The sequence below is a fragment of the Vicia villosa genome, linkage group LG5 (assembly GCF_029867415.1).
Source record: "Vicia villosa cultivar HV-30 ecotype Madison, WI linkage group LG5, Vvil1.0, whole genome shotgun sequence".
Lineage (NCBI taxonomy): Eukaryota > Viridiplantae > Streptophyta > Magnoliopsida > Fabales > Fabaceae > Vicia > Vicia villosa.
In genome coordinates this window covers 166,154,417-166,175,540 of record NC_081184.1, presented here as the reverse complement: position 1 = coordinate 166,175,540, position 21,124 = coordinate 166,154,417, and the positions used below count along the sequence as shown (strand labels likewise).

At 32.4% G+C, this 21,124-nt stretch overlaps 2 protein-coding genes across 2 annotated transcripts in view; both read left to right on the top strand.

Annotated features, from left to right (window-relative positions):
* Positions 1-6,503: 6,503 nt before the first annotated feature.
* On the top strand, positions 6,504-7,459 carry LOC131605952 (uncharacterized). Its single transcript, XM_058878239.1, has 2 exons — positions 6,504-6,576; positions 6,843-7,459. The coding sequence occupies exons 1-2, from the start codon at positions 6,504-6,506 to the stop codon at positions 7,457-7,459; spliced, it is 690 nt and encodes a 229-aa protein (XP_058734222.1).
* A 273-nt stretch (positions 7,460-7,732) lies between these two features.
* Positions 7,733-21,124, top strand: part of LOC131605951 (glutamine-dependent NAD(+) synthetase-like) — a 21,019-nt gene continuing 7,627 nt past the window's right edge. Inside the window, exon 1 of the mRNA XM_058878238.1 lies at positions 7,733-7,749. Within this exon, the coding sequence (XP_058734221.1) occupies positions 7,733-7,749 (17 nt within the window). The remainder of the gene's footprint in view (positions 7,750-21,124) is intronic.

The window sequence follows — 21,124 nt, the reverse complement described above, 5'->3', positions numbered from 1 at the left end:
AATTTTTTTTATTTATCAAAACAACGTCGTTTTGTCTGGAGAAAAAACATGCATTTAACTAGTCGATTTTTCAAAACAGTCGGTTCATCAGTTTTTATTTATTTAAACCTCTTATATTTAATTTTCACTGGTTCAATAACACACATTATCTAACAATTAGACCAGACCGATGATATCTCCGATTCTCCGTTCAACCAACTAATTCGATCTGATTTTTAAAATAGTGATTGGAACTAACAAATTTAGTGACAACTCTTTAGAAAATACTCTCCCAAAAGAAATGACAACCAATCATGAAACACTATACTTTAAGGCTATATACAATGTTGAGTATTTTCAAATTTTAATTCAAGAAAAAGTTGTTTAAGCCAAATGACCTCACACGTGGCTACAACCATAGCCCTGTATTCAACTTCTAAATTAGATTTTGCAGCCATATTTTATTTCTCGCTCTTTCATGATATAATATTTCTTTCAATAGACACACAATATCTCGAAGTAGAATGCATATCAATGGGTGAACATGTCCAATCTATATCACAAAAATTGACTATATGGGTGCTTCATTTGTTTTCATAAAATAATTATTGTCTGTCTTAGATTTCACTTTAATGTACTTCAGAATTCGAATGACTACATCCTAGAGACCCTTATGAAAAGATTACATGAGTTGAGTTACCTCACAAAAGAAATATATGGCCTTGTAATAGTAAGGTATATGAGTTTTCTAACCAATCTTCAATATCTTTCATTAGTCGGATCAAAGAGTTACCAATTAAAATGAATGCACGATTCAGATAAAATCATATGACTTGGTCATATAATTCAGTCTCGATAACAATGTTATATAAGTATTAAATCGAGTTGAACCCCTAGCAAGATTTTGATTTTTGGATGGAGGCTCATTTTGAATAAAATCCCAACAAAGAAGGCTTTGGCGAGACGTCACATTTTGTTGGATTCTTCTCTTTTGGTGTGTTCTTTTTGTGGGGAGGAGGAGGAAAATTCGAACCATCTTTTCGCTTCTTGTTCCGTTATCCTCCTTTGGTGGTCTAAGTTTTGCGATTGGCTTCGGGTGGATTTAACTTCTTTTCCGGGTAATTTTTTTCATCGTTTTTTAGCTTTGGATCTTGCTTGTAAAGCCCTTTTGTGATTGATACTAGTTGGCTTTTTGGTTTGGCTTTTTGTTGGGGTGTTTGGTGTTGTAGGAATGAGATTATATTTAATGGTGGTTCTTTACTACATTTTGATTCTCTTGGGATGATTAAATTTGTAGCTTGGGATTGGTTAAACTCTTTCTACAAGGTAGGGGCTTCTTTTGTTTGGTCGGATTGGTGCAATAATCCGGCTATTTGTATTGGGAACCATTAGTTGAGTTTTCTTAGATAGAAGCTTCTTTTTGATTTTTTGTTGTAATCATGGGATAGCACCTAGGGGTGATCGCGGTGCGGTTTGGGCGGTTTTGACGAAAAAAATCATCCGAACCGCAAGACAAAAAATTGTGCGGTTTGGTTTGGTTCGGTTGGCTTTTAAAAAAAATCCGAACCAAACCAAACCAACCTAATGCGGTTTGGTTCGGTGCGGTTGGTTCGGTTTTTTAAAAATATTTTATTGAACCATTCATATACATATAGATGATAACATAACTTTGTATTGAGACATTCATACACTATTAAATAACAACAAAATCCGTCATATTTTGACAATAACTTTCTATTTCATATGTAAAAATTAAATTAGACAAAAGTGGAATAATAAACATAAAATAATAGTATAAAAAAATATAAAAATTATTAGAATGAAACAAAAAAATAGAAGATACGAGAGATTAGTGAAGGTGAAAAGGAAAAAACAAAAGAGTTGAGAGATTAGAGATTAGAGAAGAAGATGTGCGATAAAAACAAAACTGAAATAGGAAACATTTGCCTAAAAATGAGAAGGTGAAAAAGAAAGAATACAAGAGAGTATAAATTATAGAAAAAGAGGGAAGATGTATGTGACAAAGAAGACGCGACAATGCTATTAGAGATTTGAGAAGATCGGGACTAAAATCATGTGTAAGGATGAGAAAATTGTTCGTAACATAAGGTTAAGGTATTATAGATTTAAGTTTGGGTTGAATGTGAGTTAAGTAAAAATTAGGTTGTAACATAATGCGGTTTGATTCGGTTTGGTTCGGTTTTTAAAATACAAACCGCAAACCAAACCGAACCATGCGGTTTTGTTAAAAGATGACCCAAACTAATCCGAACCAAATGCGGTTTTTTGCGGTTTCGGTTTGGTTTGGTTTGGTTTGCGGTTTTCTATTGGGTTGGTTTGGTTTTGATCACCCCTAATAGCACCCTTTGTGCTCTTTAATTCCATTTTGCTTATAAAAAAATAAAAAATAATATAGTCTTTATGAAAATTCTAAAAATACTATATTCTAAATTGATTTTTGTATCTATTAGTTTTTTAATTTTCTTTCGTGAACAAAGATAATGATTTACTAATAAAAGTTCGATTTTCTACGATATTCTAATTTAAATAGAAAATTGAGGCGCTATATATCTCTTTGGATTATAAAAAAAATGACTTACATGCACTTTTGGTCTTTCTATATTGATAGTTTTAACTTTTTAATTCTCTATTATAAGGTGAAATCTAGCATGAACCATCAAATAAGTGCCTCACTGATGAACCACTTTTATACACCATAAAATTTGCTTAAAATATAATTAAAGGTTTAGATGAGTTTAAAACAAAAAGGAGAACATGTGGGTATTTTTTCACACAATCCTTACTCCACCCTCTTTCTCTCCCACTCATATCCCTCAGCCTGTACTTTAACTTCTCGAGGAAACCGATATGCCCACTGTCCCATGAATGATATACCCAAACCACTTTATGTTCATGAGACTAAAAGAGTTTTGCAAAAGAGTTTATTAATGTTCTTGGTTACTTAATGACAAATTGTATCCACTCTTATGCCCTTAAAAATTCATTACATATGAAAAATTTATCACACGCCATTCTTATTCAATAATAAAAACTACACCAATGAAACTGGAAGAAACATGGTTGCAACAAGAAACACGCCATTAAGATTTTATATGTAAAACACTTTTTTAATTTTTCTTTATGAGAAAAGTGATTATTAAAGTTAAAAAGATTATAGATTTTGGGAAATTTTAAAGTTTGAAGCACTGTTGGAGATTGGGAGGTTATAGTTTATTTTGAATAAATGAAAGAATACAGTTACATAATTGAGAAGAAAGGTGAGAATAAGATTGGGTGTAAAAATGTTTTGGTGTTCTATTTTATTTTATATTAAATATGAATCATTGATCTAATCTAATGGTATATTTTGTATGACTCACAAGTGAGGGACGTACTTGATGCTTCATGCTAGAATTCACCCTATTATAAAACTCAGTTTTTTTTTCTATATATTTCATAAATTTTGAAAATTTTTGGTCCTCCATTTTTGCAGATGTGGCGTTTTCATTTAAGATGTTAGACTGCCACTATGGTTCATGTAAACAAAAATTGACATTACACAAAATTAAAATTTAATTATTAGTTGATTTTTCAATATAAATTAATATTATTTTAAACCTTCATCGTCTTCTTTTTCTTCGTCTTTTCAAAGCAAAGTCTCGAATTCCATCGTAATTTCATCTTCAATCATCATTGTTCCTCAACATGTCTCAATATTCAGTTTCTAGCATGTGAAACAAATCTCGTTCTCTTAGGTAAGAATGCAAATGTGGTCTTGATGCTCCATTGATGACAATATGAACTAATTTGAACCCATATCACATATTTTTTTATTCATTAATCCTCTTTCATTTTTATTGATTTTTCCAGCAACAACACTAGAAGAAATATAGTCATTTTGTTTGGCGGAATGAATCCTAAAGCTAATGAATTAATCTTTTCATTACTTCAGAAATTAAACGAAAAAAAGCATAAGGTTAATGATGCCAAAGTTAAAGATTGATGAAATGAAGATGAAGTTTATGAAGAAACAAACAAAGTTCAAATGGTTCATGACCTACATAATGTTGTTTTTTTTGGTTGCTTCAACACTAATGAAATATTCGTTGATTAAGAAATTAGTTGTTGATTAAGTGTTTAGGTAATGATTAAGTGATTAGGTCAAGATCTACGTTGACAACGTTGTATAGATATGGGTGCGTATCCAGTACCCGGTACAAATACCTGTATGAAGTACATAATTTTTAGAAAAACTAAGATACATGTAGTATAGTTTCTTTAAACTATGATTATAAAAATAACAAAAGAATTATATTATTTAAATAACAACAAAATATTAAAATTAAAAAATAATTTGCTTAAAATAGTTCATATTTGCATAGCAGCATAAATAAATCACACTTAAAGATTATCAATAAATTATGAAATCATGAATGAATATTAATATTTTCCTCTCAAATATCATTAAAAAGAGCTACTTATAGTTCAGGTTTATCAAGAGAAAGACTAGCAACTTCAAGAATATTAGCTCTGTCAAATAGATCTCACTCATCTCTATCAATATCCCACATTTTTTGTTACTCCTTCATTATAAATCTTACTCTTTTTTCGAGAGAAGATGTAGATTTGTATGAACAAAAACTAAATTTATAGCCCTCTTTGGATTTAGTATATTTCTTTTCAATGAGTGAATGAATTCATATGTATTTCAATTTCTCTCTTTAGAGAAAATGAAAAACTTGTGTGTGAAAGAAGTTCAATGCAATAAATTGATTTTTCTTTCACTTTTTTCATTTAGAAATAGATAACCTAATTTTTATCTTGTAAAAAAAAGTTCAAATTATATCATCCAAAAAAATTTAAAAAGTTGGGTACGTGGTACTAAATATGTACCGGTTTGTGTACCAACTTAAAAATATAAAAAAAAATTGGCACGGTTTCGGTGCGTACCGAATATGTACCGTACACGTACTGATACCCGGTACGTATTCGGTACCGGTACTTTACCTAAAATGGAGTACCTGTGCTTCAGAGGTCAAGATTAAGTGATTAGGTGTTAACTATTCACTATTTAAGTGTTGATTTATTTGATGTTGGTGTAGTGTTGTTGTAACAAGTTTGGATTATGAATCACAAAATTTCTGTTTCTGTCACAATAATATTTGTTTCTGTCAAAATATGTATCGGTAAAATTATGCCATAAGCTATCTTAAAATATGAACCATATATCGGCATAATGTGTCCAAATTATGGACAAAACCTGTCAAAATTTTGCCATAACCTTTTTTAAAACAAGAGTTGTAACTGATGATCATATATGGGCATAACTTGTCAAAACTATGGCAGAATATGTCAAAATTTTGGTCATAATCAATTTTAAATTTGTGAACTAACCATATTTAAATACTCAGATGACCACAATTGAACTTTAACACTTGAACAGATAACAATTGATGCGTAACATCAAAATATTCTATATTTGATCAAAATATAAGAATTGGATACATATATTCCATCATTGTCTTGTTCATTACATCAAAATTAAAATATTTAATGGTTGATCTATGTTGAGTCCCATATTGAATAGGAATATGGTGACTCGAACATCTAGAAGTGGGAGAATCCACTCATCTATTTCCTTAAGAGTGTGTTTGGATGAGGTAATTAGAAATTTTAAGGGAATTTAAAATTCAAAGCAATTCAAATGATTCAATTGAAATCCATTCATTTTAAATTATTTTGTTTGGATGAAGTATTAAGGTAATTCATTGTTAGATTTTTTGGGTCATTTTTTATAAAATATAAATTTTTAGGACCAAATTAAAAAATTGAAAAGTAGGGACCAAATTGCAATTTTTAAAAATTTGAAGGACCAAATTGTAAATTTTAAAAATTATCAAGGACCAATTTGCAATTTTTTAAAAATTTTTGGGGTCAATTTTATAATTTTGGAAAATATGAGGACCAATTTATAAAATTTGAAGGAATAATAATAACAAATACATTCTATGAAACATGAGAGGAATTTCAAATTCTTTGGTTTTTGGTGTCATTTCAAAATGATTAAATTTAACTTAGATGAAATACTCCATAAATTTCCATCATTTTAACAATTCTTCATTTTTGTATCCAAACAATGGATTTTGGTCAAATCATTTTAAATTCCCTCAAAACATTACTTTCCCTCGTTAAAATGCTTCATCCAAACACACTCTAAGGTTTTGGATGAATAAGTGGTGTGTCTCTCACAAAGGTGTCTAGTCCTACACTATGTATCAAGGCTCCCTAGTGAACTCCCCCAAGGAACTAGTAGTCCCATAGGCGGTTTTACCATACGGCCACCCTGGGCGTTCAAAGTGGTGGCGGCACGATTCAAATCTCCGACAAACTTCGATTGGAAATTACTTTGATTTCTTTGCTTTTCTACACTTTACTGTGTTGTTGTTATTTGTATCAAATGAGAAACTTTTTTTTTATCTTGGTGTTTGATGATTATTGTAAGGTTTATACATGGTTTTATGGTTATGGTGGTGGCTGGATTTTACAAGAAGGAAGAAAGGAAGCGTTATTCTTTTATGATGGTGGTTGGGTTTTATGGTTTTATGTTTGATGAAATTATATTATTTTATTTGTAAATTTTGTTGTTTTGCAACTTTGAGAAACTTTAATAAACTACGTGCTGTTACAACTTTGAGAAACTTTAAGAAACTATATTATTTTATTTATTAGGGTTGTTTTGCAATTTTGAGAAATTTTAACAAACTATGTGCTGTTACAACTTTGAGAAACTTTAAGAAACTATATTATTTTATTTGTAAATTTTGTTGTCTTGTGATTACTAACTTAAGATTATTTAATTTCAGAGCTGAAGAGATTTTTGGTTCATAGAGCAAGTATTGAGAATGCGAATATTGTACAACAAGAAGCCGAATTAGAACCACCGCCTAATGTGGTTAATGAGTTTAACCCAAATGAGATTGTGCGTGATCCAGGTCTTAGAAAACAAATTAGTGAGTATGCTTCGGATATTCAAGACCAAGTGAGGAGGACATATATATTGAAGGGTCCAATGCAACCAGATTTGCCAAGCTTTCCTCGTACTCCATTTGGAAGTGTTACAAGAGCATTTAGTAAATCATGGTATAAGAATTATACATGGTTAAAATACAGTGAGATCAAAGATGCAACTTATTGTTTTTATTGCTTTCTCTTTAAGAAACCCGGGAGGGTCGAACACTTTGATTTTGAAGTCTTCACTAAATGCGGATATAAAGATTGGAAGCATGCATCTCAAAGCTTGAAAGGTCACGTCGGTAGTCATAATAGTTTGCACAACTCATGTGTCAAGCACTACGATGATTATAATAATCAAAGACAAAGTGTGGCAAGTAAATTTGCTAAAGCAACCAAGGAATCAGAAGAATTGTATAAGATTCGTTTAACTTGTTCTGTAGATTGTTCAAGATATCTCATACCATAAGGCATGACTTTCTGTGACCATGATGAATCCTCTACTTCTCTAAATAAGGGCAATTTTAGAGAGATGGTAAATTGGGTAACATCTCCGAATGAACAAGTGAGGGATGCTTTTGACCGTGGTGGAAAAAATTGCACAATGACTTCCGGTGACATTCAAAAGGAGCTTGCAACGTGTTGTGCACATGAAGTTACCAAGGTGATTATGAAAGAGCTTGGTGATAGACAATTCTCCGTGCTTATTGATGAGTCACGTGATATATGAGTGAAAGAGCAAATGGCACTGATATTGAGGTTAGTAGTTGTGTTTTCCAATTTTCAAATTTTATTACCTATTATTATCTATGCCGCCACTAGTACAAAGAACAGTTTTTAGACAAAGTTCTTAAGTCGGTTGACATTATAACTGATTTAAAAAATGACACGGTGGCAATTTTGTAATTAACTTTAACTTTGTTAAAATGTTTTTCTATTTTAATTCATTTGCAATGGGACTGCTACATGTAACGCCCCGATTATTTAATTATTTATTTAATTAAATATTATTATTTTATTTTCAGAAATTATCAGTTGAGAAGTATATTTTGGTGAATAAGTGACTATGTCGACAAATGAATTATTATATCGACGGAATATTATTAAAAGTGATGTATTGGCTATTTTGAGTTATTTGTCTTATTGGGCCTAAATTGGTTTCTGAAAAATAGTAAAGAGGAAGTGTTAAAGACTAAGCCCAATGGGAATGATAAATTTAGGGTTTTAGAGAATGAGAAGAGTAGTGTTGTCATTTGGGAGAAAACAAAATTTGAAGAGAAGGAGGCAAGTCTTGGAGAAGAGGAGCAAGCTTAGAGATTTCCATCCATGGTGCCCAATCGGAAGTGCAATCGGAGACCCATCACGTTGCTTCAAATTGAATAAGGTAAGAGTGGGGTTCTCTTCCTATAATGGGGCTCATGAACAATTGTATGCGGGGGATTGGATGTGTAGATTTATTGCCATTGCTTGTGTTAATCGATTGTTTGAAGAAGGACTCTGCCATGAAATTGATTGAGTCTAGCTGTTGTGTTTTCTGTCCAACAAAATGATTCTGTGTTATAACCTCATTGTATGAAAACCTAGAAATGTAACGACAAATGAACGGATCCCTGTCTGCTGAGAAGGCCGCCTAAAACCTATACTTTCATTCCATAAATCCATTACTAAAGTGATATGAGGGGCACACCTGGGAGTAGATTAGTGGAGACGCACGCCCCAGGAAGTGGAGGGGGTGGCCGTCTCAATCTATGTTCCTCCACTGTTTCTTTTATTTTATTTTTATGGCAAATAGGCACTGTCTCCATGAGAAGCCTGCCTTGATCATGTCCTTTTCTTCGTGTTTCGAAGATGGTGGTCTCCATGTTTTCCTCCTTGTTTTTGAAGACGCCGACCATGGTGTGTGGGGTTGGGCGCCCCAAGTGTAACACCCGGAAATTCGATTATTCGCTTAATCTAGACGTTCGGAGTGTTTAGTGAAGTTTTCCTATTTTGAGACGATTTAGTCGGTATTAGTTCGGGATAGCGGATCGATATTTAATCAAGAGTTTTGATATTTTCAGTATTAGAAATATTATTGGAATAATATTTGAAGTTTTGGGAATTTTCTGAGTAAGTAAGATTAGACCGAAAATATTCGATTTAGTCGAATTTGAATTGTCGGTGTTATTTAAGGGCAAATTTGGAATTATTAAATTGAAGTCGGAAAATAATATTAAGAATAATATTATTTATAAGTCGGAATTATTATATTGAAGGAATTATTATTATAAGTGATATTTTGGTTATTGAGTTATATCTCTTATTGGGCCTAAATTGATTTTGGAGGATATTAAATAAATAAGAGTTGTTAACCTCTAAGCCCAAATTGGATTTTAAATTAGGGTTTTAGAGATGAGAAAGAGTAGTTGTCATTTTTGGAGAAAACAAGAATAGAAGAGAAAGAGGCAAGTTTTGGAGAAGATGAACAAAGCTTGAAGATTTCCATCTATGGTGCCAAATTGGAGACCCAACAAGTTGCCTCAAATTGAATAAGGTAAGGGTGGGGTTCTCTTCCTATAATGGGGCTTATGAAATCTTGTATGTGGGGGAATTGGGTGTGTAGAATTATTGCATTTATTATGTTAATTGTTGCTGGAAAAAAATTGACATCATCTTTGAGGGATTGACGGCTGGTAGTGAGTGCGCTACAAATTTCTGAAACATAATTGGGTCTTTCAGTCGTATGTATGGCCAAGGCCGCACCATCTTTTGGGAAGGCTACTTTAAAGCATTCTTTAGACTTTTGACAACACCTTCTTTTCAATAGCATAGCATATCGTTTGTTTTTCATACGAAATACTAATGTTTATGGAGTTGTAGAAGTTGTGTTAGTTAACCTTGGCAAATGTATTATTTACTACTGTTTTCTTTTAATTTTCCTTTTGTTTTCCATATATGTGCATTCTTGCTGGTGGTTACTTGATAAATGCATATGTATATATATATATTGATGCAACATAAGTGAACATGAAACAGTATACGACAGACAGTGGCATATTAATTTTGGTTGTGATTTTGTGTTCTTGCTGAAACCTTTATATGCATATGCTGTGTAATTTAGTATTCACTATTATTAGTTATAATAGGTATATGATAATATAATAGAAGTGAGACATCCATGCTAGGCGTACTGTTCATTTTGGTTTATGTTCTGTTTTCCTAAAACTAATAAAGTGTCTCGTATGATCGAAATAGTCGAATTAAGCGGTAAATTAATTGTCCGGAATTTGATGAAAATTTACGTGGTAACTAAGTTTAATTAGTAGATTAACATGGTGGTGTTATTTGTTGAAATTGTGATATTTTACGAATCGACTGAAATTGGGTTTGGTTTAAATATTCTTTATAAATAAATTATAATAATTTAATAGAATTGTCAATAAAGTTGTTAGAGTTGTCAATAGAGTTGTTAGAGTCGACAATAAGTTGTCAGAGTTGTTTTGAATTATTAAGAGTCATATTTTTATTTGTTTTGAGTAATTCTGACATGTTTAGAGTTGTTAGTGTATAACGTCGGTGTTTGTTTTTTTATTGGAACTTTAACAATTCATATCTTTTGAACCGTAACTCTGTTTGAGTCTCCGTTCGAGGCGTTAGAAAGCTAGCGTGATATTCTTTTCAATAAAAATGGTCTTGAACAATAGAATGCTAGAAATTGGAAATGGAGTAGAAATAGAAGTGAATTAAATTAATATAGTGTGATTATTAATTGGTTAATTAAATTAATAGTTGAATTAATTTTATTAAGACTATTTATTTGGAATATACTTAGACTTGGATAAATTATTCGGTTATCGGTAAATTACGGTATTTTGGGAATTTGTCCGTAATTGTGTTTTGGCTTGAATATGTTTTGTCGAGAATAAATATATGTATATGCCATGATGTTGTGCTAATATTGATTCTCTATGAGTAGTTGGATAGCATTAATTTTAATGATTAATTTCTTGATTTTAAATGTGTATGTTCATATATAATTGGCAAAATGAGAATTAACATGAGATAGTATGGTTACTAGTGTTAATTGAATTTTGTGAATCGTAATTGATTAATTGACCTTTTATATGTGAATGATATGTATGTGTTGTGAATGTTGTGTACAATTGGTGGATAATTCATCGAGTTGAATTATTGTGATATGCTAAATATTAAGATGGTAGAGATGATCTTAATTGCATATGTTTGATTAACATTGTACATACATTCATATCATGGATGCCTTGAAACAAAGGTGGTTTGCTTTGAAACATAAGCGAGGCTTGGATTCTAGAGTGAATCGGAAAGCAGTAAACTATATGTTTACATTTGGTGGCTTTGATCTTGTCCGGATCTGAAGCGTGGCTAGATTCTATATGAATCGGAAGCGGTGGAACTTTGGGTCCACATTGGGTACCACATGCATAGAGTCACATGTCTTGCATTGAGTCACATTGAGGTTAAGTGATGTTTGAATATATGCATTTATGTGATTGTCATGTGTACATGAGTTGTGATAATTGAAATTGGTGATGTTTTGATATATAATTGGTTAAACGTGTGAATATGTGATAATGATGGATTGTGTATATATTTGGGATAATAGTATTGAATCTTTTGAGTATTATACTATTGAATTTTGTGCTTACTTGAATATGTAAAATTTATTAGATGATACTATTTACATGATTATGACTTGTTGTGTGATGAAAAGTATGTGAGATTAATGAACTGTAGAAGTATGATGTGTATAGTAGCTATTGATACTTGTGATGTGATGATTTTATATGTCTGAATCCTAGCATGCAATTTATCATGCGCCCACTTATATGATTTGATATCTCACCCCTTTCTCTTGTTTCGCCGTTGCCTTTATATTGGTAACGTGCAGGTATTCATGTATGAAGATTTAGTTGCCGTTACTCGAGTCGGTTGTCGCTCTGATACGTAGCACTCTGGGGGGAACGATTTATGTCATTCATGATGTTGTTGTTTAATTGTGTTATCTTGGTTGAACAAAATGATAAGTTAACTGAAGATATTTTATTGAATACTTATTTAAGTGATTCCGCTGTGTTTTAATAAAATAAGTTATTCTGTTTCAAAGGTGCTATGTATCCGCTTTATGCGACGAGAAGATTTGTTTTGTTTTTATTATGTGACGCCTCATTTGTTTATTGAGAAATTTTTGAAAACTCTGATTTATATATATTTGTCGGGTAGAAATGGTGTGTTACATTAGTGGTATCAGAGCAGGTCGGTCCGTCCGGCCAAGTTGTCTAGTCTGTTGAGTTGTGCGACAGTTGAATGTTGTCAGTGTTTTAGTCTTTAGTACACGACACGTGTGTGAAACACTGTCTGTGCTTGTTTGTTTTGTTGCAGGAATTGGTTGTTTCCAAGTGGGGGAGAAGTTTCACTTCTTGATGATGTTTCTGCTATAAGAGATGGTTCAGTATATTGTCAACAAGCGACGATGCAAGTGTTGTTGAGAGTTTTGGATGTCACCCGGATTCGGAAATGACTTTAAGTTAAGAATTATTTTGGAAGCCATAATTTAGAAAGTGGCGATGTTCAGCACAGTTGAGGATAATGAAGTTGTCGGTGCGTTTAACCTTTGCGTCTGATGCCGGTGTTTGACAAGTGTTAAAGTGATGAGGTTGCGGTAGACTTTATGTTTGACTCGCATAAGTGATTAACGGACGTAGTCGATGTGTGAAGTGTTGTGAATCGCGAACCAGAGTTGGAACTCGAGAATGCGCGTAGCTTGAGTTTTGGATATCTGATTTGAACTTCGTTTGAAGCATCCGAAAGATAACGAGATGAAGTGTATTATAAGAATGATTGCCGCAACCGTAATAGATTTGATTTTGAAGTGATGATGTTGGGATGAGGTGCAGTTTGTCGTCAAAGTTATTTGAGTAGTTTGGGAGATAAACATAAAAATTGTCGATATTTGAAGTCGATGTTTGCAATTCGGATAATGTCAGAGATTCGTATCTTTAGTTTTGAGTATCAATTGGACATACCATTTGGACCTACGAAGAGGTGAAGTTGTATTCTACCTTATGGAAATGTGTAAGCCTGTTGAATAAGAATGGTTGTTACCGGAAATGTCTGAAGTGAAGTTAAGCAGAACTTATTGTTGATGATTAAAATAAGAGGACGAGGTGTTAGTATTAAAGATGTTTGACTATTGTGTGATGCTAAGTAATTGTGAATCAGATTTTGTATTATGTTGGGACGTCGGTGTCTCATCGACAAGATCGATTGAGTAAGAAGTTGTAGGAATTGTGAACACCCAAAGTGAATCATTGGATTACGTCGTGTTATTGGATTTAAGTGGAAATTCAGAAGAAAAAAAAAACGCTATTATGATGTAACAACGATTTATACTCCACTATGGTTGTCGGATACTAATTGACAAATTGGGGAACTGATCACCCTCAATCTATTGTTAATGGTAGACGAAACACGTGTTAGATGTAATAAATTTGTCTTGTTGTCCTAATAGTGTGGAAAGATTTTTATAATTTTATCGTGAAGTTAGTCGCCCATCAGTTGTGTAGCTTGGTAAGAGGGATGGTTGGGTTAGAATTAGATAAGATTAACAATCGGTGTGGTACGTTTTATGCAAGCGAGTGTCGCAAAGTGAAAGATTGGAAATATCAAGTAAACAACGATGTGAGGATGATTATTGAAGAAAGTTTGTATTGGATTGAGAATTTATGAACCATATAAGTAGACAAAATTTTATCGAGAATGGTGACTTAAAAGAGAATTATCAGAGTTGCGCAGCGGAAGCATTGCGTTGCACTGTTGTTACACGACTTGTAAGAAGTGAAGGACGATATGTCAGAAGACTGTGAAGTGAAGTTATCTTGATGTTTGATAGACTGTTGGAATAAGTGTGATGAGCCAGGATGATGCATTGGGTCGTAGATTATTGTGAATCTGGTAAGAATAGTAATGTGTTTGTGTTCTTATGGAATTGTTGTCGTGCCGAAGAAGTAGTGACTGAAGTGTTACTAAACGCGATTTGGATATTTGATAATTGGATACGAGATTTGGTTACGATGGTGTTGTCAAGTAGATTTTCGAGGACGAAAATATTTTAAGTGGGGGAGAGTTGTAACACCCGGAAATTCGATTATTCGCTTAATCTAGACGTTCGGAGTGTTTAGTGAAGTTTTCCTATTTTGAGACGATTTAGTCGGTATTAGTTCGGGATAGCGGATCGATATTTAATCAAGAGTTTTGATATTTTCAGTATTAGAAATATTATTGGAATAATATTTGAAGTTTTGGGAATTTTCTGAGTAAGTAAGATTAGACCGAAAATATTCGATTTAGTCGAATTTGAATTGTCGGTGTTATTTAAGGGCAAATTTGGAATTATTAAATTGAAGTCGGAAAATAATATTAAGAATAATATTATTTATAAGTCGGAATTATTATATTGAAGGAATTATTATTATAAGTGATATTTTGGTTATTGAGTTATATCTCTTATTGGGCCTAAATTGATTTTGGAGGATATTAAATAAATAAGAGTTGTTAACCTCTAAGCCCAAATTGGATTTTAAATTAGGGTTTTAGAGATGAGAAAGAGTAGTTGTCATTTTTGGAGAAAACAAGAATAGAAGAGAAAGAGGCAAGTTTTGGAGAAGATGAACAAAGCTTGAAGATTTCCATCTATGGTGCCAAATTGGAGACCCAACAAGTTGCCTCAAATTGAATAAGGTAAGGGTGGGGTTCTCTTCCTATAATGGGGCTTATGAAATCTTGTATGTGGGGGAATTGGGTGTGTAGAATTATTGCATTTATTATGTTAATTGTTGCTGGAAAAAAATTGACATCATCTTTGAGGGATTGACGGCTGGTAGTGAGTGCGCTACAAATTTCTGAAACATAATTGGGTCTTTCAGTCGTATGTATGGCCAAGGCCGCACCATCTTTTGGGAAGGCTACTTTAAAGCATTCTTTAGACTTTTGACAACACCTTCTTTTCAATAGCATAGCATATCGTTTGTTTTTCATACGAAATACTAATGTTTATGGAGTTGTAGAAGTTGTGTTAGTTAACCTTGGCAAATGTATTATTTACTACTGTTTTCTTTTAATTTTCCTTTTGTTTTCCATATATGTGCATTCTTGCTGGTGGTTACTTGATAAATGCATATGTATATATATATATATTGATGCAACATAAGTGAACATGAAACAGTATACGACAGACAGTGGCATATTAATTTTGGTTGTGATTTTGTGTTCTTGCTGAAACCTTTATATGCATATGCTGTGTAATTTAGTATTCACTATTATTAGTTATAATAGGTATATGATAATATAATAGAAGTGAGACATCCATGCTAGGCGTACTGTTCATTTTGGTTTATGTTCTGTTTTCCTAAAACTAATAAAGTGTCTCGTATGATCGAAATAGTCGAATTAAGCGGTAAATTAATTGTCCGGAATTTGATGAAAATTTACGTGGTAACTAAGTTTAATTAGTAGATTAACATGGTGGTGTTATTTGTTGAAATTGTGATATTTTACGAATCGACTGAAATTGGGTTTGGTTTAAATATTCTTTATAAATAAATTATAATAATTTAATAGAATTGTCAATAAAGTTGTTAGAGTTGTCAATAGAGTTGTTAGAGTCGACAATAAGTTGTCAGAGTTGTTTTGAATTATTAAGAGTCATATTTTTATTTGTTTTGAGTAATTCTGACATGTTTAGAGTTGTTAGTGTATAACGTCGGTGTTTGTTTTTTTATTGGAACTTTAACAATTCATATCTTTTGAACCGTAACTCTGTTTGAGTCTCCGTTCGAGGCGTTAGAAAGCTAGCGTGATATTCTTTTCAATAAAAATGGTCTTGAACAATAGAATGCTAGAAATTGGAAATGGAGTAGAAATAGAAGTGAATTAAATTAATATAGTGTGATTATTAATTGGTTAATTAAATTAATAGTTGAATTAATTTTATTAAGACTATTTATTTGGAATATACTTAGACTTGGATAAATTATTCGGTTATCGGTAAATTACGGTATTTTGGAAATTTGTCCGTAATTGTGTTTTGGCTTGAATATGTTTTGTCGAGAATAAATATATGTATATGCCATGATGTTGTGCTAATATTGATTCTCTATGAGTAGTTGGATAGCATTAATTTTAATGATTAATTTCTTGATTTTAAATGTGTATGTTCATATATAATTGGCAAAATGAGAATTAACATGAGATAGTATGGTTACTAGTGTTAATTGAATTTTGTGAATCGTAATTGATTAATTGACCTTTTATATGTGAATGATATGTATGTGTTGTGAATGTTGTGTACAATTGGTGGATAATTCATCGAGTTGAATTATTGTGATATGCTAAATATTAAGATGGTAGAGATGATCTTAATTGCATATGTTTGATTAACATTGTACATACATTCATATCATGGATGCCTTGAAACAAAGGTGGTTTGCTTTGAAACATAAGCGAGGCTTGGATTCTAGAGTGAATCGGAAAGCAGTAAACTATATGTTTACATTTGGTGGCTTTGATCTTGTCCGGATCTGAAGCGTGGCTAGATTCTATATGAATCGGAAGCGGTGGAACTTTGGGTCCACATTGGGTACCACATGCATAGAGTCACATGTCTTGCATTGAGTCACATTGAGGTTAAGTGATGTTTGAATATATGCATTTATGTGATTGTCATGTGTACATGAGTTGTGATAATTGAAATTGGTGATGTTTTGATATATAATTGGTTAAACGTGTGAATATGTGATAATGATGGATTGTGTATATATTTGGGATAATAGTATTGAATCTTTTGAGTATTATACTATTGAATTTTGTGCTTACTTGAATATGTAAAATTTATTAGATGATACTATTTACATGATTATGACTTGTTGTGTGATGAAAAGTATGTGAGATTAATGAACTGTAGAAGTATGATGTGTATAGTAGCTATTGATACTTGTGATGTGATGATTTTATATGTCTGAATCCTAGCATGCAATTTATCATGCGCCCACTTATATGATTTGATATCTCACCCCTTTCTCTTGTTTCGCCGTTGCCTTTATATTGGTAACGTGCAGGTATTCATGTATGAAGATTTAGTTGCCGTTACTCGAGTCGGTTGTCGCTCTGATACGTAGCACTCTGGGGGGAACGATTTATGTCATTCATGATGTTGTTGTTTAATTGTGTTATCTTGGTTGAACAAAATGATAAGTTAACTGAAGATATTTTATTGAATACTTATTTAAGTGATTCCGCTGTGTTTTAATAAAATAAGTTATTCTGTTTCAAAGGTGCTATGTATCCGCTTTATGCGACGAGAAGATTTGTTTTGTTTTTATTATGTGACGCCTCATTTGTTTATTGAGAAATTTTTGAAAACTCTGATTTATATATATTTGTCGGGTAGAAATGGTGTGTTACACCAAGCCTCACCTCCATTGGAGATGGCCGTCTCACCTCTGTTCCTCATTCGTGTTGTTTTTGTCACTTGTAGTATTTTGGATATGTAGTTTTGGTAAAGAAGTTATTATACTCAGTAGTAATTTAATAGGATATAGGAACATTAGTAGTTGGTAAATTTATGACAGGAATAATATGATCAGTAGCATAGCAGTAGCCAGTAGCATATGAGGCAATGTAGTAGCAGGATTTAGCAGTCCTTAATTAAACAGGAAACGTTCAGATTATCCGATGAGTGTGTAACCGAAAATTAATTCAATTGTGTCCGAATTAACCCGGTTTGAATTGTGTTTTTAGTGACTTTGTAGTATAATTCGAGGACTTATAATAATCATGAATAGTATGGTATAACCAAAGATTAGACAACCGGTAGTGATGCGAAATCGGTCCAATCAATTAAAGGAGGATTTGTGAATAATTTTGGTTAGTTAATAGTAGATTAGTGAGTTAATTAAAAGACTAATTTATAGAGAAATTATGTGACTAATGCGAATTGACTTAATGTGTTGATTTGTTGTGATACACCGAAACATGATGATGTTGTGATGATTTTGTTAACATGTGAAGTTATATGTTTGTCGTGATATACCGAAGCATGATGATGTCGTGATGAATTCGTTTTTGTGTGAAGATGAAAGATTATTTATGACGTTGAATTACCTCTAGTAATTAGTAATTATCAGTGATATAGGCGTATGCCTCGTGACGATGTGTGATTGTGATGAGTATGTTGTGCATGTGTTGTTTGTCGAGTCACATTTCATATGCATACTCTGTGACGGCCTGGATTGGCAAATTAGTGACGAAGGCTTATACCTTGTGCCTCTGAATTGGGCAATTGGTGACGGGGGCTGAAGCTCCGATTGGTACCACATGCATATACATGAGTCATGTCCCATGTGTCTTATGTGATTCATAATTGTGACGTTTTGTAACTAAATCGTGATTGTATTTCGTGACTTGTTAAATGATGGAAGTATGTGAAGATGTGAATTGGTGATTTTATGAATAGTATGATGATATCGATGCTTGTGAATACAATTAACTGAATATGTCTAGTGTGACTTATATGTGATGTTTCGTGATTAGATGTGTGACTTATATGTGATGTTTTGTGACTAAATGTATGACTTATATGCTGTGATGTTTTAGGACTAGAATTGTGATGTATACTTAAGGTTTATAATTGTGATGTATCATGACTTGGCTTGCGAAGTAAATGAAATATATATATATATATATATAATTGATGTGAATATGAAGTGATGTGACTTGTGGTGCGATGAAAAGTATGTGAGATTTGTGAGTTAGTGGAAGTATGAAGTGTATGGCGATGTTAATACTTGTGATGTGATAATCATATATGTTTGAATCGTAATATACAATTTATCATGCGCTCACTTATATGATTTGATATCTCACCCTTTTCTCTTGTTCGGCGTTGCCTTTATATTGGTAACGTGCAGGTATTCAAGTATGAAAATTTAGTTGCTGTTAATCGAGTCGGTTGTCGCTCTGATACGTAGCACTCGGGAGGAATGATTTATGATGTTTATGATGTTGTTGTTTATTATTTTATCTTAGTTGAATAAGATGTTATTGATTCAAAGATTGAGAAATATGATTCCGCCATGTTTTAATCAAAGAAGTTATTTTGTTTTGAAAAGTATTATATATTGAGTATTTGTTCTGAAGTGAATATGTGACGCCTCATTTATTTGTTGAGAAATTTTGAAACTCTGATTCTTGAATAATTGCCAGGTAGAAATGGGGTGTTACACTACACGATCTTTTTGTAAACTGATAAGTCCAAAATGTAGTTATTTTGTGTTTGTAAATAGTGGCACGTATACTTTGTGAATAGTTGTATTTTCATATACTTTTATACCTTTTGATAGTTTTTGTGTCTTTTTGTAGGTATTCTTGTGTATTTGGAGCATGAGCAATAAAGTGTCGAAGACACGGCTTCAAACGTGCGATTTTGAGCAACAGAACCAACTCGTCGACGGATAAAGCTCAAAAATCAAACAATAATAAATCATTAATTTGGTTGATATTTTGTCATTGTTAGATAGGAAATTGAATAAACTTTCCAATGCTTCAAACTGGACGCAAATTGGAGTTACAGTTCTCAAGTTATGGCCAAATTAAAACACTAAAGCTGATTTTTTCATGACAGCGGTCAGCGCGCGACGCGCCCTACTACGCGCGACGCGCGCTACCCTAGTTCCAAAATTGCATAAATAACATATTTCTCTTTTGTTGAGTTTGTATGTAAATACTCTAAACTCATGGATGTTTGTTACTCTTTCTACTAATTGTATAAAGTTTGCTTTACAAATCTTAATCGATGTTTTTCTGATCTTTTTGCTTAATCGCTTCGGGTTTATGTTGTTATAGAAATATGCTTCATGAATCTTGATTAGGAGAATACCTGTTAGCTTAGATTCTAGAGATAGGATTGGGGTTAACATCCACATAATATCTGAGTTTAATGTCTCTATGTTGTTCGATAGGTTGAGACATCGTCGAAAGAGCAATATAGTTGACCTATCGTCGGTGTTGCAGAAATTGACATTGATGTGAGGGATATGTGGTGATTCTGACAAGTATTGTAGATTGAGTACGGCGGAGTGATAAATCTATGTTTGTGAGGAGTAGTTTAGATTCAAACCAGATAAGTTATTCTCTATCAAGAATGTATTCTTTTTATGTTCATATGTTATATTTTCCGTTTTTACTTAAAACCCATTGAACCCAAACTCAAGAACTAAGAATCCGTCGAACGGCGATTCGGTATCACTAATCTCTGTGGACACGATAATTTCCCGGATAAATACTTCCAAAAATTTTGTTGCTTGCCGCTTTACCGCTCCAACATAAACTTCAACAGCTCAACCTCTTCAAAAAAAATAATTACTCTATTTTTTAATACCATCTTAAAATTAAAAAAAAACTTCTAACTTAAACCTCTACCTAACACTGTCGTCCTCCCCCCCTCACTCTCTTCATCATTTTCCTCTCTTCTCTCGCTCTCTTCACACATTGGTTTCTCACAACCGTTCTTCGTCTCTTCACATGCGGTCTCTTCCTCCTTCTATCACTGAGAAGGTGTGTTCTCTACAAAGGGATTTTCTTTTCTCCATTATTATGCAATATAAGGTTTGTTTGATGCCTTGAGCTATGCAAATAGCGTATCTGGTTTGTTTTTTGTTGGATTTTTTGTTGATTATGCTTTTGGTTGGTATTGATGTCGTTAGGGTTTTATTTGTGTAGTGTTGTGTGTACATTTCTAGTAGGATTATGATAGAGTTTTGGTCCTAAAATTGTTTTTTATGGATTTTGTATTAATGTATTTGGAGGCATGACTATTTAGGGATGACAATTGAATCCATTAAGACAAAATTCATCCAATCTATTCACACAAAAATCTATCCAATTCATCCATCATATAAAAAATAAATTAATAGATTGGATTAAATCCATTTATTTATATACATGGATGAATACAATTCATCCAACACATTTTGATGATCCAACGAATTATTTTTACTTTATACTTTAAATCCATTAAATTATTTTAAAAAAAGTAAAAAAATAGTTTTTCGAAAATACAAAA

What these genes read in the sequence shown, in the direction of transcription:
- LOC131605952 (XM_058878239.1), top strand. Translation starts at nt 6,504, where the DNA reads ATGGTGGTGGCTGGATTTTACAAGAAGGAAGAAAGGAAGCGTTATTCT. An exon ending in GATGGTGGTTGGGTTTTATG is followed by an intron (nt 6,577 to 6,842) that starts GTTTTATGTTTG and finishes ATTTAATTTCAG; the next exon opens with AGCTGAAGAGATTTTTGGTT.